The 13,260-nt window shown below is 52.1% G+C and overlaps 5 protein-coding genes across 5 annotated transcripts; 1 reads left to right on the top strand and 4 right to left on the bottom strand.

Moving 5' to 3' along the window:
• Nucleotides 1-424: 424 nt before the first annotated feature.
• N7468_007944 (aromatic alcohol reductase) lies at nt 425-1,745 on the bottom strand (the record flags this gene model as incomplete). The annotated part of the gene is made up of 4 exons (XM_058477240.1): nt 425-802; nt 879-1,205; nt 1,280-1,564; nt 1,659-1,745. 4 exons carry the CDS (start codon nt 1,743-1,745, stop codon nt 425-427), a joined length of 1,077 nt encoding a protein of 358 aa, XP_058327585.1.
• A 2,128-nt stretch (nt 1,746-3,873) lies between these two features.
• Nucleotides 3,874-4,823, bottom strand: N7468_007943 (uncharacterized protein; the record flags this gene model as incomplete). The annotated part of the gene is made up of 2 exons (XM_058477239.1): nt 3,874-4,665; nt 4,728-4,823. 2 exons carry the CDS (start codon nt 4,821-4,823, stop codon nt 3,874-3,876), a joined length of 888 nt encoding a protein of 295 aa, XP_058327584.1.
• A 1,842-nt stretch (nt 4,824-6,665) lies between these two features.
• N7468_007942 (uncharacterized protein) lies at nt 6,666-9,308 on the top strand (the record flags this gene model as incomplete). Its single annotated transcript, XM_058477238.1, has 1 exon — nt 6,666-9,308. The coding sequence occupies one exon, from the start codon at nt 6,666-6,668 to the stop codon at nt 9,306-9,308; it is 2,643 nt and encodes an 880-aa protein (XP_058327583.1).
• A 690-nt stretch (nt 9,309-9,998) lies between these two features.
• On the bottom strand, nt 9,999-11,135 carry N7468_007941 (uncharacterized protein; the record flags this gene model as incomplete). The annotated part of the gene is made up of 3 exons (XM_058477237.1): nt 9,999-10,608; nt 10,707-10,916; nt 11,098-11,135. 3 exons carry the CDS (start codon nt 11,133-11,135, stop codon nt 9,999-10,001), a joined length of 858 nt encoding a protein of 285 aa, XP_058327582.1.
• A 959-nt stretch (nt 11,136-12,094) lies between these two features.
• Nucleotides 12,095-12,693, bottom strand: N7468_007940 (uncharacterized protein; the record flags this gene model as incomplete). Its single annotated transcript, XM_058477236.1, has 2 exons — nt 12,095-12,621; nt 12,678-12,693. 2 exons carry the CDS (start codon nt 12,691-12,693, stop codon nt 12,095-12,097), a joined length of 543 nt encoding a protein of 180 aa, XP_058327581.1.
• Between the last annotated feature and the right edge of the window lie 567 nt (nt 12,694-13,260).

Raw genomic sequence — 13,260 nt, 5'->3', positions numbered from 1 at the left:
ACCGAAGCCTTTGGATATAATTTCTTCTATATGCAACGGGAGCCGCCTCCGTGGAGGACGGTGGTACTCAATAAGGAAACCCATGAAACAGAGAAGGGGAAACAGCAAAAATAGGTCTCTACGGGCATGCCAGTACGTGTCTTATCGTCCGGACGATCTGATCGATAATGGCAGGAGCGGCCCACGTCTATTGTTCCCCCCATAAGCCGTATGATCAAAAACGCCTGAAGTTGACAAGACGCCCAAAATGTAGCAGCAAAGCCCCACTCGGTGGGGGAAAGAGGAGAGATGGCAAATTTGGTTCAAGAGCACAGCATCGCAAGGTTGGGAAAATTGGGAGGCTGAGAGCGGCTGGCGTCACCGGCAACACGGTCGCTCTTCATGAGGGAAGAAAAGGAAATCGTTTACGTTAAGATCGTTCCAATTATCGCGACATGAGGGAGTCGCTCGACTCCGTCCGAGGAAAGATGCGAGTGTACAGCGAATCGCTGGACTCTGTGCGGGGGAAGTGTCGCTGGTGCTTGCGCGAAACCACACGGTCCTGGTAGACACCCTTGGCGGTACCGCGGATCACAGACTCGAGGTACTCGCGGAAGTCACTAGCCTTGAACTCGGGATACAACTCGGTGGTCAGGTAGTAACCGAGATAACGAGCGTACTCAGGGTTGTTATCGCCACGAATTCCCCACGAGTATTGGTATTCCGCCAGGTAACGGGGGATGAATTTGATTGGGTCGAAGGGGTATGTTTCACTTGCTTGACGGGCTGCCAGAACCCGGCTGCAGATCGTCTCTTCGGAGACCTGTGTTCCGCACGGGTCAGTCACGAGGCTCGTTTCATGCGCATTGCACCACTTCACGGAAAGGGGGCGGCCTTACGTAGTTTCGGTCAATAGTCTCCTCACCGATTTCCTCCATGAGGCTGTAGATTTCGTTTTGGGTGGAAACCAGGCTGTATGCGAGGACTTTCTTGTTCAAAGTACGGGGGTCTTTGATGATCAAGGCCATGAAGCGACCGATGTCGCGGAGGTCAGTGAGAGCAGTGGGCATAGTTCCGTCGCCGATGATCTCATCGTTACCGGAGGTCATGGCATAGTCGACTCGGCCCGACGGCAGTCGGGGGTAGGACAGCTGGTACCACCAACCGACATCGACGATTGTGTAAGGAAGCCATAACTGGCGAATCTGGTTGTAGACGACCTCTTTCTGTATCGGGTGGCGAGCATGATTAGCTCTGCCGAACGCATGTAACAAGGTCCCCATCTGCGAATTTAGCTTACCTCGTCACGGAGCCACATCACACCACCGGGAGGGGCGACGGTGATGAAACCACATGGAATGAATCGCTTGACGCCGGTCTTCTTCGCGGCCTTGGCCAATGGGATCTGGTCCTGCTGCTCAGCTGGTCCGACACAGCTAATGACCACATCGATATCCGCCAGAGCTTCAATGAGCTGTTCCTCTGGCGCCTTCAGGTCGCACTTGCGAACATTGACACCTCGCTCTTGCAGCCGGACGATTGCGGGCTTGAGGACTGAAATGGGTCGAACCAATGCGAAGATTTCCTGTGAGCCCGAGAACACGGTCCCTCGTTAGCCGCTGTCCATTTGGATTGGGTTTTGTTGCTAGACTGGCCGCAGGACGTGGGTAAAAACGTACAAAGCTGCCATCTTCAAGCAGGCCGTTAGCAATCGATCCTCCGGTTTCACCCGCGGCGCCGACCAACAGAACATTGGTTTTGGACATGTTGGCGGGTGTTATAGGCAGTGGTATAGAAAGGGGGGGTTCCTAAGCAGCCGTTGGTGGGGCAGGGAAAGTGAAGGAGGGGAAGAAAAGGGAAAGGAGCAGGAATCGGGCGTTGGCAATGGTATTATAAGGCGCTGAGAGAGCCCCAAAGTTGAATCCACTCCTCCATCCGTGGACATTGGTGGGTCGGTGGATGTGAGTTCCCCTCGTTTGAGGGGAGGATTTTTTTCCTGCTCAGCCAGTCGATCGGGTCGCACAAACGTCATTCTTTAGGACATTTGTCTCCTGATCGCTTTTCCTAAGGGGGTTTTGAGTCGTAGTGCTACCTGATCGTCTGACTTCGACTAAACTACATCTACTGATCTTACGAGCAAAAGAGTATCAAGCCTGACGAGGACATTTTGCCTCTTGTACAAGTACGGGCCGGTCGGGGGGCCCCCTTACGTCATTTGTACGGTTTCCCGGTCTTGATACGCAGCTATGCGCCTCAATACGGCAGGAGACACCCAGGATTACCAAGGAGGTACCGTTTGTTACCACATCAGATATTCCCCCTCTACTGGGCAACTGGGCAGGGCTGTCGTGGGGATGCAGTAATAATGATGTTTGCGGTACCTCATGCCCGGATAACCTTTTTCAGGAGGGCCCGTGTTCGACCAGTTGGGCCTTAGTATCTGCAGCTTTTGAGCACCGAACTCACCTCACTCATACTAGCGCAAGTGATCGGGCCACTGTCCTCCTGCCTTCAAGAAAATCTTCTGATGCTTCTGGATATTCCCGCACCGCGACATTCCTCATTCCTTACCTCCTGTCTCCAGTCGATCTCACAAGATCGGCACCAAAGCCTTGGTCCACTCATCAAGTTTCATCGCTGTGACGAAATTGGATGCAAGAAAACCAGTCAGATTAGTCACATTTTGCCCTCTCCCGCTCATTGGCGGGATCTATGTCTCAATAACTGGACCTTCCTCCTCATTCCCTCGGTTTGGTCGCCAATTAGGAGAGAAAAGGCCATGTAGCGGCCCATGGCCTGGGGATTTTCTTTGAGGACTTTGAGTCGCCTGTCATCTTGATCCTTATAGGCCCGATGTGCTGTCGTGTCCACATGGGTTGATGAAAATGAAAGCTTTTTGGTCTGTGCTGTAGGCCATCCCCGCCACAACCGCCCTGGCACGGGAGATCGGTGCCTGGCGCGAAACTGCCGTCTTGAACCACCTGGACAGCATTTATGATCAATACGCCTTTGTTCAATAGAACCCAGTCAGCCATGGCTGCTCCCACATGAAAGTACTTAATCCCCGGCTACAATCGGATTCGGCTTCCCCCCAACTCTTGCAGGGTGGGGGGATTACTCGGTAAAGCCTATAAAGCCGTCCGTATGCAGCAGGTGCGCGCGACGATCCCGGAATCCCCCTCGTGGATGAGCCACGGAGTGCATGTGCAGCAGCATCCCCATGCAGTTCCCCCGCAATGAGTTGCGCTGAGGGGCTAAGGTTCACCCGACGTCTAGTCCTGATCTGGTCGATCATCCAGCCCAACCTGCTGCTACGTTGAAATGAGGCAGGTGTCACTTGATTGCGGGATAATGACCGCTCCCGTCCCGATGGTAGGTCAGATCAGGCCTGTAGAAACATGACCTGTCATTTGTCGATAATTCCGCCGATGTTACTCTAAACCCTTTGATTCACAAGGATCGAGCCGAGCCAATGAGGTCGTGAGCGCTAACTATCTCCTTCCCTCACAATCAACGTATCATTGATATCCCATCGTATACTGTCATCGTGACTAACTGGTATTAAATAACAGACCATAGCGACTTATCGGGTCTACACGCATCACTAGCGCGGTCTGTTTGTACTAGTATGTGCTATTTCATAAAGCCTCGATCGAGCATCTTACTAGGACACACATGCCATCGATCGGAGCTTGTTTAGGGCTCTCACGGATAAACATCTCGAATACACGTACATGTTGCTTGTCTCTCAGGCCTCTGAGATACCTACGCGTGTGATTGTTTAAGTCTCAATAATATTCCAAGGCTCATTATGACAAACTCCCTCCCAATGCAAATGAGATGGAAGAGACCAGCTCTTCCACCCGGAATAGCCCCTAGTACGCTTGGCGCCGATCAAAACCCAGAACTCTGCGTCGTTTGCCCCAGCCGTACCCCAGCCTCAACCGGCATGATTCTTTCAAGCTCCCGTACATCCCGGAGCTGCCCACGATAATAAAGCCTGACGGTAACCGTGGGACTCAGCTTCCCCATCGGAGCCTTGCCGGAGCGTGCCAGCAGTTCCTCTCTCTGCCGGCGCCGCTCTTCCATGATAATCGCCCATCGAGCGCGCACCTCTCGGAGATGCTTCTCGCGTGTTTGCCACGCTCCCTTCCACATGCGTATTTGGTGGAACATTTCTAGGTTGCCGTCATTGGGCCACCCCATTCGCTTCTTCGTCGTTGGTATCACGTTCACCCCGTCCATGATGGCTTGGAGCTCGTGCATCTCCCACTGCCATTTACGGAGTGCGCCCATGTCACTCGCATCGCGGCAGAGAGTGAGGACTCCTCTGCGGGAAAGGTAGTGTTGGTTGATGTGAAAGTCAACTTGGTAATGGGCGAACAGAGCAGCTATGTTTTCGTCCACTGTCGGGTCGTCAAGGAGTCTCTGATCTAGCTTTTGCTCGACGATATCGTAGTAGTGTTGTCGTTGGGCGACGTTGATTAGTCCCCAGAAAGATTGCTCCAGGTTTGGGCTGGAGATATCTAAGGGAGAGATGTCTTCATCTCGTTTGTGGTTGTTGGGAAAGAGCGGCGGGTAGCTGGTCGTAAGATATGAGCCACGCTCGATGTCTATCGCCATTGTTGCTTCGGTCACTTTGATGGTGCATTTGTGGCAGCTCATTGCCTCTTCAAAGGCTTCTAGCTGTAGAACTTTCTCTTAGCTTGAGCTGGATATGCCGGCCAGGAATCTTCAATTTTACATACAATAGACGCCTTCTCAGCGTCCTCCCAATGCTTTGGTTGAGAGTCAGAGATAAGTGAGGGGCCGCGAAGGCCTGATACCAGAGTGGTAGTCGTCATATTGCTGACACTCATAAGATAGAATTGAAGTACTGATTCGAAGATTGTTTGTGTTCAAGTTGGATGTCTTGGGAAGCTTGTAGATACAGAGCGGCACATGGTCTTAAAAAAGAAGTGAGGAACAAGAATGCGACAGTGAATGGGCCCTTCAAATGAGCGAGGTTAATCAAAAGGTCCATGGAATAGATGCTACCTCCGAGAATAGACCAACTGCATTCACTGCTTCCAAAGGCCTTTGATCACCTATTGTAGGAGGGTTCAGAATGAGCCTGGAACAAAGCTCTCGAAATGTGGAGATGACGCGACAGAGATCAAAGTAAAGAAAAGCCTCCGGAAATGATAACTGGGACACCCTCAAATAATAAATCTCAAGCTGACCGCTGTTTCCCGGGTTATCGCGATCAACTGACATTGTTGGATCTGAGCGTCCTCGGTCATCCGTGTTTCGGCGCGGGGAATGATCGGGTCACCGGGGCCTTCTTGCGTCGTGGGACTCACTACCGGCTGGAAGGACAAGAAGTAACCAAATGAATAACGACTTACCTCGGTCATCCAGAAGGAGAATGATGCTCTTAGATCCGTGATAATAAGTGTTCCATGATTGTTTCCCGGCCTGGTGCAACTGCCACAGTGGGGGCAGGTCTGCTCCAAGTCTCCTAGTACAAGTCACCACGGTCGAATACTACGGAGACCACATGGCCAAGAGGGCTTCGTTAAGCTGCCATACTCTATTATCTCGTAGTAAACTGTGGAATAGCCCTCATGGACTCGTATTGCTCTGACATACTAGTTTTCTTATCAAATCAGCCCTATCGAATTACAAGCGGAATGTTTTTCAAGCCTGAGCGTCTTTCATGCCTATTGGAATTGAACCGTGGGAATGTTCAACCAAACAGATAAAGTGAAGTGTAGGTGTCGCTCATATAAGGGCAGACTGATAATTCAACAGCTGACCTTGGGAGATTTTTCGATGTGCGTGATCTATAGAAGCTAGGGCCTCGCCGAGGAATGTGCAGATTGCTAGGGAGAGACCACATCCTCTCTGTTACAATCAAGTTCATCTTCGGACTGAACGGGAGAGGCATCAGTGTTTCATTTGCTTCATAAATTTTAATAGATCTATACCGCGATCTAATTCAGACCAGTTCGTTCTTATCTTCTCGGTCATCAACAACAGTCTCCCATATTGGGGCAATTCCCTGGTCAGAGTAGGCACGAGGACCAGGGTCTCCCATGATTGTTCTGGCAATATCCTCTACAGTAGCTGTTCTAAAAGTTCTTCGTAACCAATACTTTGTATGTACCGCAACGCCTTGGAGGAGGGTTGAGCACAGAGAGTAGGCCATTTACTGATGTCGTTATCGCGTCGATCAGGCTGACAAAGGAGGATGGTCAGTATGATCCATTCCTGTCATCTGCAAAGTAATCAAAAATGGCGCTCAGTGGAAGAAAAAAATAGCATGTAATTGGCAGAGTTTGCTTCCTGTCCGTGCAAGGTGGGGAATCAGTGTGGGCGAACATTCCTGGCCGCACGGGTGGTGATGCGGTCGCATTCCCTGTCCATGGTGGTGGTTCCCATAACAAACTGGATCCCTGGCGAGAATGTCAGTAGTGGGAGACCCTCATGTTTGTTTCTTTCCTTGGGAACTTCCTTTCCCTTTGGTTCGATGACCTGCTGTGCAAATTATTCGCAGCCTCACATACGGTCGTTCTGATCAACGCGCGCGAGTGAGAGGCGAAGTCTCCGATTAAACAACAATAAACTCACCTACAAGCCAAAAACGAAGTTCAACATCCACAATTCCAGTGCAGCGTGGCAGGTAGATCGTCAACGAGGCGGCTATGCTGGCGTTCAGCGCGGTAGTCGCCATCGCCGCCTCGGCTGCGGCCTTCTTCATCGTGATCGGAGTCGTCTGTGTCGTTGTGTGGGTGCGAGTTCGGAAAGAACGTCATGCTCTGCGACTGCTCGGCCTTCGAAATGGGCCGTATACTCGAAGTCTCCTGGGCTTTACAGGTGATACAGTGACAGAACTTAGCCGCGCAGAAGGCAGCGTCCTTCGAGCCCACGGACAGCTTCCATATGGAAAGCCCAACGAATGGGGTCAATTAGCATCGCGGGAAAGTATCCTGCAATCGAAAACATCCTCGGATTCTTCGTTCCCGATACTTCAGAAAGCCAGATCTATTCGGCGGTCTATGTCCATATCCAGGCCACGTTCGCGAAGATGGTCTCGATCCTCCTTCAAGGAGCCCAGTCGCATGAGTTCCATGGCCACGTTGAGCGAAGCTGCAACTCAAATACTTCCCAGTCCTCCGAGACCGTCAGTATCGAAAGATGAGGTACCATTGTCTGCCGTGGAGGGCGTGCTCGAGCTGCCAGCAGAACGAACGCCTCAGCATACACCGGAGATTGCGCAAGAAGAGCCTGGGTTTGTGCTGGGTATGCGGCCAGTCTCGCCCAGTTGGCCACTGCCCCACCAGGGAGATCGTGCCGGGTTTCCAGCGTCTGACAGTTGTGCTTCGAAGGACTTGTTTGACCCGGGCCCCCGCGTCTTCGATGAATCCCCCCGGCGACTCCGAGGAGCAAGTATCACGAGCCAGACTGCAGGAATCGTGCCAGAGCAACCAGTCCCTCCTCCTCCACCACCGACTGCTTTTCCATCGGACAGATTCAGCTATTTTCGGAATGACTCTGTTATGCGCCTTTCATCAATGAGCCTTGATACCACAAATAGCTCGATCCTGGATGATGGCAGACACAGATACGCTGATACCACCGACTTGTCTTCCTCCATATACCCCCCTTCAGGAGGCTCATATGTACCATACAGTGCAAATGACGTTGGAGTATGGAACGGTCGAAGAAGCTTTATCAACACATCCATGCCACCTCTGCACAACTTTCCCATTCGTTCTTCGTCTACCACAGAGGGCCAAAGGAAATCATCGGTCGAACCTCCTTCTCCTCGCCGCAGTAATACCACCACCATGTCCCGCAATGTCAGCAATGCTAGCTCTCGCCTGAGCATTATTGGAGCACCTCAACGAACTGACTCTGTTTCTTCGAGTACAGTCGGCAGGTATCCATCCGTGAGAAGCGGAACTTCTGGATCTGGAAAAGCACCGCAAAAGTCAGGCCGGATCAGCTGGCGGAACTCTGGGTCACACATGGGGTTTGTTCCAGAACTCAGCCAATTCAAGCAAGTCCACAGCTCGCAAGAAGGGCCTTCAGAGGACGATCCTTTCACAGGAGACTCGCCGCAATTGAATGGGGCCCAATTCACAATGTGCTCTCCTCGCCAGGCTACCGGATCCGCCCCTCCTAGCCCTATGCAACGGTCGAATCTCTCACTCCGAGGTGCACCTCACCCGCCCTCCGCAATGAAAAGCTCGAACACAAAGTCACAGCGACGAAAGGGCCACAGACGCCAAAACTGTGTGCGTATATCCATCTATCCTCCTATGTCATTCGGCGGTTCTGCGTGCTCTCCGACGGTCGAAGAGGAGCCAGAGGACCTGGATGAAATGGAAGAAGTTGATCTACGGGAGAGCAGCGTCAACACCCCTTCGCGACCACCTTCTGTACCCTCTAGCACCACCTCGCCATCACCGCTCTCCAAGCGAACAAGCAGGCGCAATAAGCCGCCGCCAAGTACACTTGGTGTTCTAGCCGAAGAGCCTCAAAACACGGCAGGCACGGGTGTTGCAAAGAAGCCAAACGAAACCGAGACTCCTAAGAAGGAGTCAAAGCTATCTGATGTTTTCACTTCGCAGTCACCCACCGAGAACCTCAGGCCCGTCGAATCCCCTTCAGGTGAGAATGCACCAATGTGGTCAATCCCCGAGCTTCCATCTCCCATCCACGAACTCCAACTCCCATCGGCCAACGGCAGCCCTCGACGAGGTGTCAAAGGGCCCCGCAAACAGCCTGAACGCAATGTTCTCACCAACTCGACCCGCTCGCCGCCGAATCCCAGGGAACAACTTATGGGGCTCGGCTCCCCCGGCAGTCTCCCTCTCATCACTGGCACCCAGGGTAGCGACTGGCGAAAGTCGATGGACTCTCCTTCCAAGAACGGCAGTCCAGATCGATCACATCGCCGATCTCGCGACTCACATGCCTCCGTGGCCAGCGTAAAAGGCCCTTCGCCAAAGTACACCCGGAAGGGTTCCGTGAAAGACCGCGTGACTATCTGGGAAGATGCTAATCGCAGCGGGTCCCCGCCCAAGCCGCCGGCTACCCATGTCGTGGGAGCGTATTTGTGGCCGGAAAAGAACTCACCCTCTTCGCAGAGTAGTACGCCTCGCTCACTTCCCAAGGCTCCCTTCTCTTCGCCGTCACATCGACCTCGTGGGGTTCCACCCACACCGACCTCTGGTCGCCGCGGCATGATGACTCCAACTGGAAAAGGCCTTGGGATAGGTGTCGGAGTGACTGGGACACCTGCCAGCTTATACGACGGTGATGGGTTCTTGAGAGAATAATTTGGTTTGGTTTATGACCTCCTGAGTTATTCTTGACGATGTGTTCGTGCTGTGCTCATGATTTTTCTCATCTTTTCTGAAAAGCTTTATACCTTTTCGCCTGGAGCATTTGTTTCTCTTATTATTTTTTTATTTATTTTTCTTTTTTCAATTCTCTCGTCCTTCTATTTTGACTTCTTCTCCTTCAAGCCTTGTTCATGTGTGATGTGCATTTGTGTCTTGATATACCAGCCTAGGTAGCCGCAATTAGAAATGGATAATCTTATATGAAATTTTGTGCCCGTTTCTCATGTTCCTCATGTCCCATATGCGGAATAATTATAATCCAGACTGAGCGCTGAGGTATCATTTGGCCTCCGCGAGGTGTATTCATTGTGGAAGCTGTCACGTACGCTCGCTGCGGATGGTATCTTGGCAATTATATATCGTTGGCATACTATATATATCGGGAAGGAAGCCAAGTGGAGCTTGATGACTTGGCCGACCGCCAACCCTCAGACCTCCAGCAGGATTAGTAACAGCTTGAAAAGTTGAGATAGGGATACTTTTCCGCTTGAAATAAGGTAGCTAGAGGGAGAGAGTCGTTATGGTAGGGCATTTAAATGAGTCCCATATGCAGAGGAAATGATGAATGAGGTTTGATTAAACTCTGAATTATTTTTTTTAGATTACTTGCGGATTACTTCCAGATCATTCAGTACGTTGCCACTTGGTGCCGTCGTCCTCCTCATTCATTGCATCCCCATCTTCCTCACGACCGCGAACATTACCAGCCCCAGCTCCGAGTGGTGCTCCTGGGAAGCTCGGGAAAGCAGGCGCCTGCCCTTCGCCAAGCCAGTTACCCTCCTCATCAACGAATTCGTGCATATTCTCTGCAGTAATCCACCCCGAGCTCCCACTAGCAGGGCCTGGAAGACCAGCCATGACGCTCCCGTTCTGGTGTGTCGCATCTGCATCATCATCTGCCCCATCATCCGAAGCATCTTCATCGGGGTTCAGCTCCGAGCACGCTGAGACCGCATTGTACAGCTGCTGTGCTTCCGACTCTGATTCCTGGTCTTCGCTGCTGTCGCCGTTGGTTTCTGTCGTGTCAGTATGGTCTCCTGGGACAATCTTCAATTCGACAAACGACTCCTCCTGGTCACCGGCGGAATATTCGGGCTGATTGATCTGCATAAATAATCCTTGGACCTCGTCGGAAGCTCCTGGGACGCGCAGACGCATGAGCGCGTGTAGCGAGATGAATGGGTAGGGGACGGAAAGGCCGGTCGCTGCGTTGGGCGCGTAAAGTTTGAACTTGCTGTGCAGTGTATTAGTCTTGTTGGGAACCAAGCGTGGATTTGCGATATATGCGAAAGCCGTCCTCCCGCGGGGAGGGGTGGCCACGGGTCTACTCACTCGCTTGCAACCCACACATCAAGATCGTCAATTACAACCTCTGTTTCGTCATCCTCAGAAGACTCTTCACTCTGCATCCATATTTCACGGCGCAACGCATTCAAAAGAGGCTCTGCGTTCAGATCGCGTTTCAAGGTTACGAGCTTGCATTTCTCGCCGTGGTAGTGGAGAATTGGCGGTCCTTCGTGAAAGGAGAACTGGTGTGCGCGACTGGTGTTCCGCAAGAGTCACGTAGTCTGAAACAGCTGGGCGTCCGCTGAGAGGTTCCATTTTTTCAGCAATTGCCGGGACCGAAGAGTTGAGTCTGCTGAAGCAATTGCAGCTTCCACGTCCGAACTGTCGGCAAAACCACAACTACAAGGCTGAGCGGTGGGGTCCTGCCAGAATATACCTAGGCGGTGAATCTGTGGGGTCTGAAGGCGGTGACATGATAAAGCTGGGCTGACCAGACAAGACAGGAAAGGTACATCAGGCATAGGGTTATATCCCTAATAGAGAGAAAAAGAACTTCCACATGTGACCTTGACCTTTGGTATTGCTTAATCTTCTATTTATCTCCTGGTATGTCTCAATCAATCTACAGCCCCTGCAGTAGCACATTGTAAGCTTGAAATTCACTATCACGGCCAAACCTTCCAATTCCGAGGTTCCAATTCACTAGTAGGTGAGGTCTAGTAGTATACCGAGTGCATAACCGAGTGCATAATGGCTACTATTGACAGCAGTGGTACTGTAGTACTAGTACTTGCAGAGCACGAATCGTGCTTTTGACTTAAGAATCAGAGGAGACCTAGTAGTCGTATTGACAGACATTCTCATAAGCTGTTTATTTCTGTCTACAATATTCACATGTAAGAGGCTGATTTCGCACTGATTCCATTCGGCCAATTTAAGTGACTTGCCGGTGCTGGTATGTCATTGGAACGAAGGAATGGCAATCCACCTGTCACCCCTGTAGCACGCGATGAACGCCTTGTAATCATAGTCAAGTGCTCATAATCATTAGCAAGCACTCAACTACACCAGAGAGCTGAGCAGATTTGATAGAACTTTGCGGGGCGGTACTTAAACACCCCCACCTCAATTTAGGCAGAAAAGGGGCATCTCCAACCTGTCACAAGAGTAGCTTGTGGTTATCGAGCGCACGGCAAGCAGGAGCCTGTGCCAATAAGGATTTGACTCTAGGGGACTCCAGGTCAAGATACGCATCATCCTGGAGGAAATAGCGGGCCATGCCACCGAGCCCGTCTGACAGGAGAAGGGTCCCATCGGCCTAAAAAGAGCTAAAGGCTTGATCATCTGGAACCTTTCCCAGAAAGGCAAAACTCGCCGGCGACACGGTCGCCGAACATTCGGAAGCCTTGTATGGGCGTAGTGGCGGGCTTCTTTTAGGCTTCTTTCAGAGCGAGACCCCCAAAGGCGCGGTCCAGCTCCTCGCCTTCATTTCGGGGTATCATCGGCGGCATACTCGACGCGCTCTGATCGGCGGATGAGCTATCTAGCAGGCTGCTTTCCGCGGCTTTGGTTTCAGGAGATGCGGTGGCCCGCCTAGGCTGTAAGAGCTTCTCGTCGCGGTCTAGCCAGCCGGGCGCTACTCGCCGTTTTTCCGCTAGCTCGCGTTGCTGAATTGATTCTTCCCATGCTTTGATGGCGTTCTCGGCGTCCGCTCGAGACCTCTTTAGGTGCTGCTCGAGGGTTTGGCATGAGCTGAGGATCTCATCAGGGTGCGCAACGTGCTCGCCGCTGGAGGAGACGACGTATCGGGCCTTGGCATCCGGGTTTGTTGGATCGACTGTCACGGAAGGAGGGAGCGTCGAGGGAACCGATTTGTAAGTGTAGGGTAATGTGACGGAGGCAGGGAGGTGGATAAACGGTGAGACAGTGAGCGGCACCTGGGCCAGGAAAGCGTGGGGACCTAGCATGAGTTAGATAGAGAGCAGGAGGTGATCTCCGGGGAGGGGGGGAGCATACGATAATTGTCGTACATCGTGGTGGAAGATAGCTAAGGAGAGAAGCTCACGGCGTGGAGGTTAATCGTGGGGCCATCTCCGCCCCATGCGCGACTTTACCGGATGCCTCTTTAACATCCCGACCAACGCCACGTTGATTAGCCGGATAGTGGGGGTTTCATGGGTTCGGTAGTTGCCGCTCTAACGGTTTTCCAGAGTGTCATTGTCATTAGCTGTTTTAATTCCCGGCCAATACGCAGAGACCGTTGGCGATCCTGACGTGGCGCCGGCTTCGGGTGCCTCAGTGGATCACCACGGTCGGCTGTCAAGGGTGGCTTCGTTCGTACATTGCGGCCACCCTAAAGAAGCGAAAAAAAAAAAAGACAAAAATCCAGAATGATTAGTCGGATCTTCCAGCCCGAGCCACCAAAACTGGGCCTGGTAGTGGGCGAGTTATATATCTATTGCTGCTCTATCCTGCTCTGGGCATCCTGCGTTCCCTCAGTCTTCACGCCACCAAGAAGCTTGGGGATTTGATTTGGCTGGCGCAGATACACCCTCCGAGCGCAACGGCTATTTGTCAATTAGGAGGGGGGCGCTGTGGG

Source organism: Penicillium chermesinum (genome assembly GCF_028974085.1).
Source record: "Penicillium chermesinum strain IBT 19713 chromosome Unknown utg000006l:1.0-2335141.0:1.0-2336784.0, whole genome shotgun sequence".
NCBI classification, from domain to species: Eukaryota; Fungi; Ascomycota; class Eurotiomycetes; order Eurotiales; family Aspergillaceae; genus Penicillium; species Penicillium chermesinum.
Note: the sequence above shows the minus strand (reverse complement) of the source record. Positions and strands in the feature narration are given on the sequence as shown.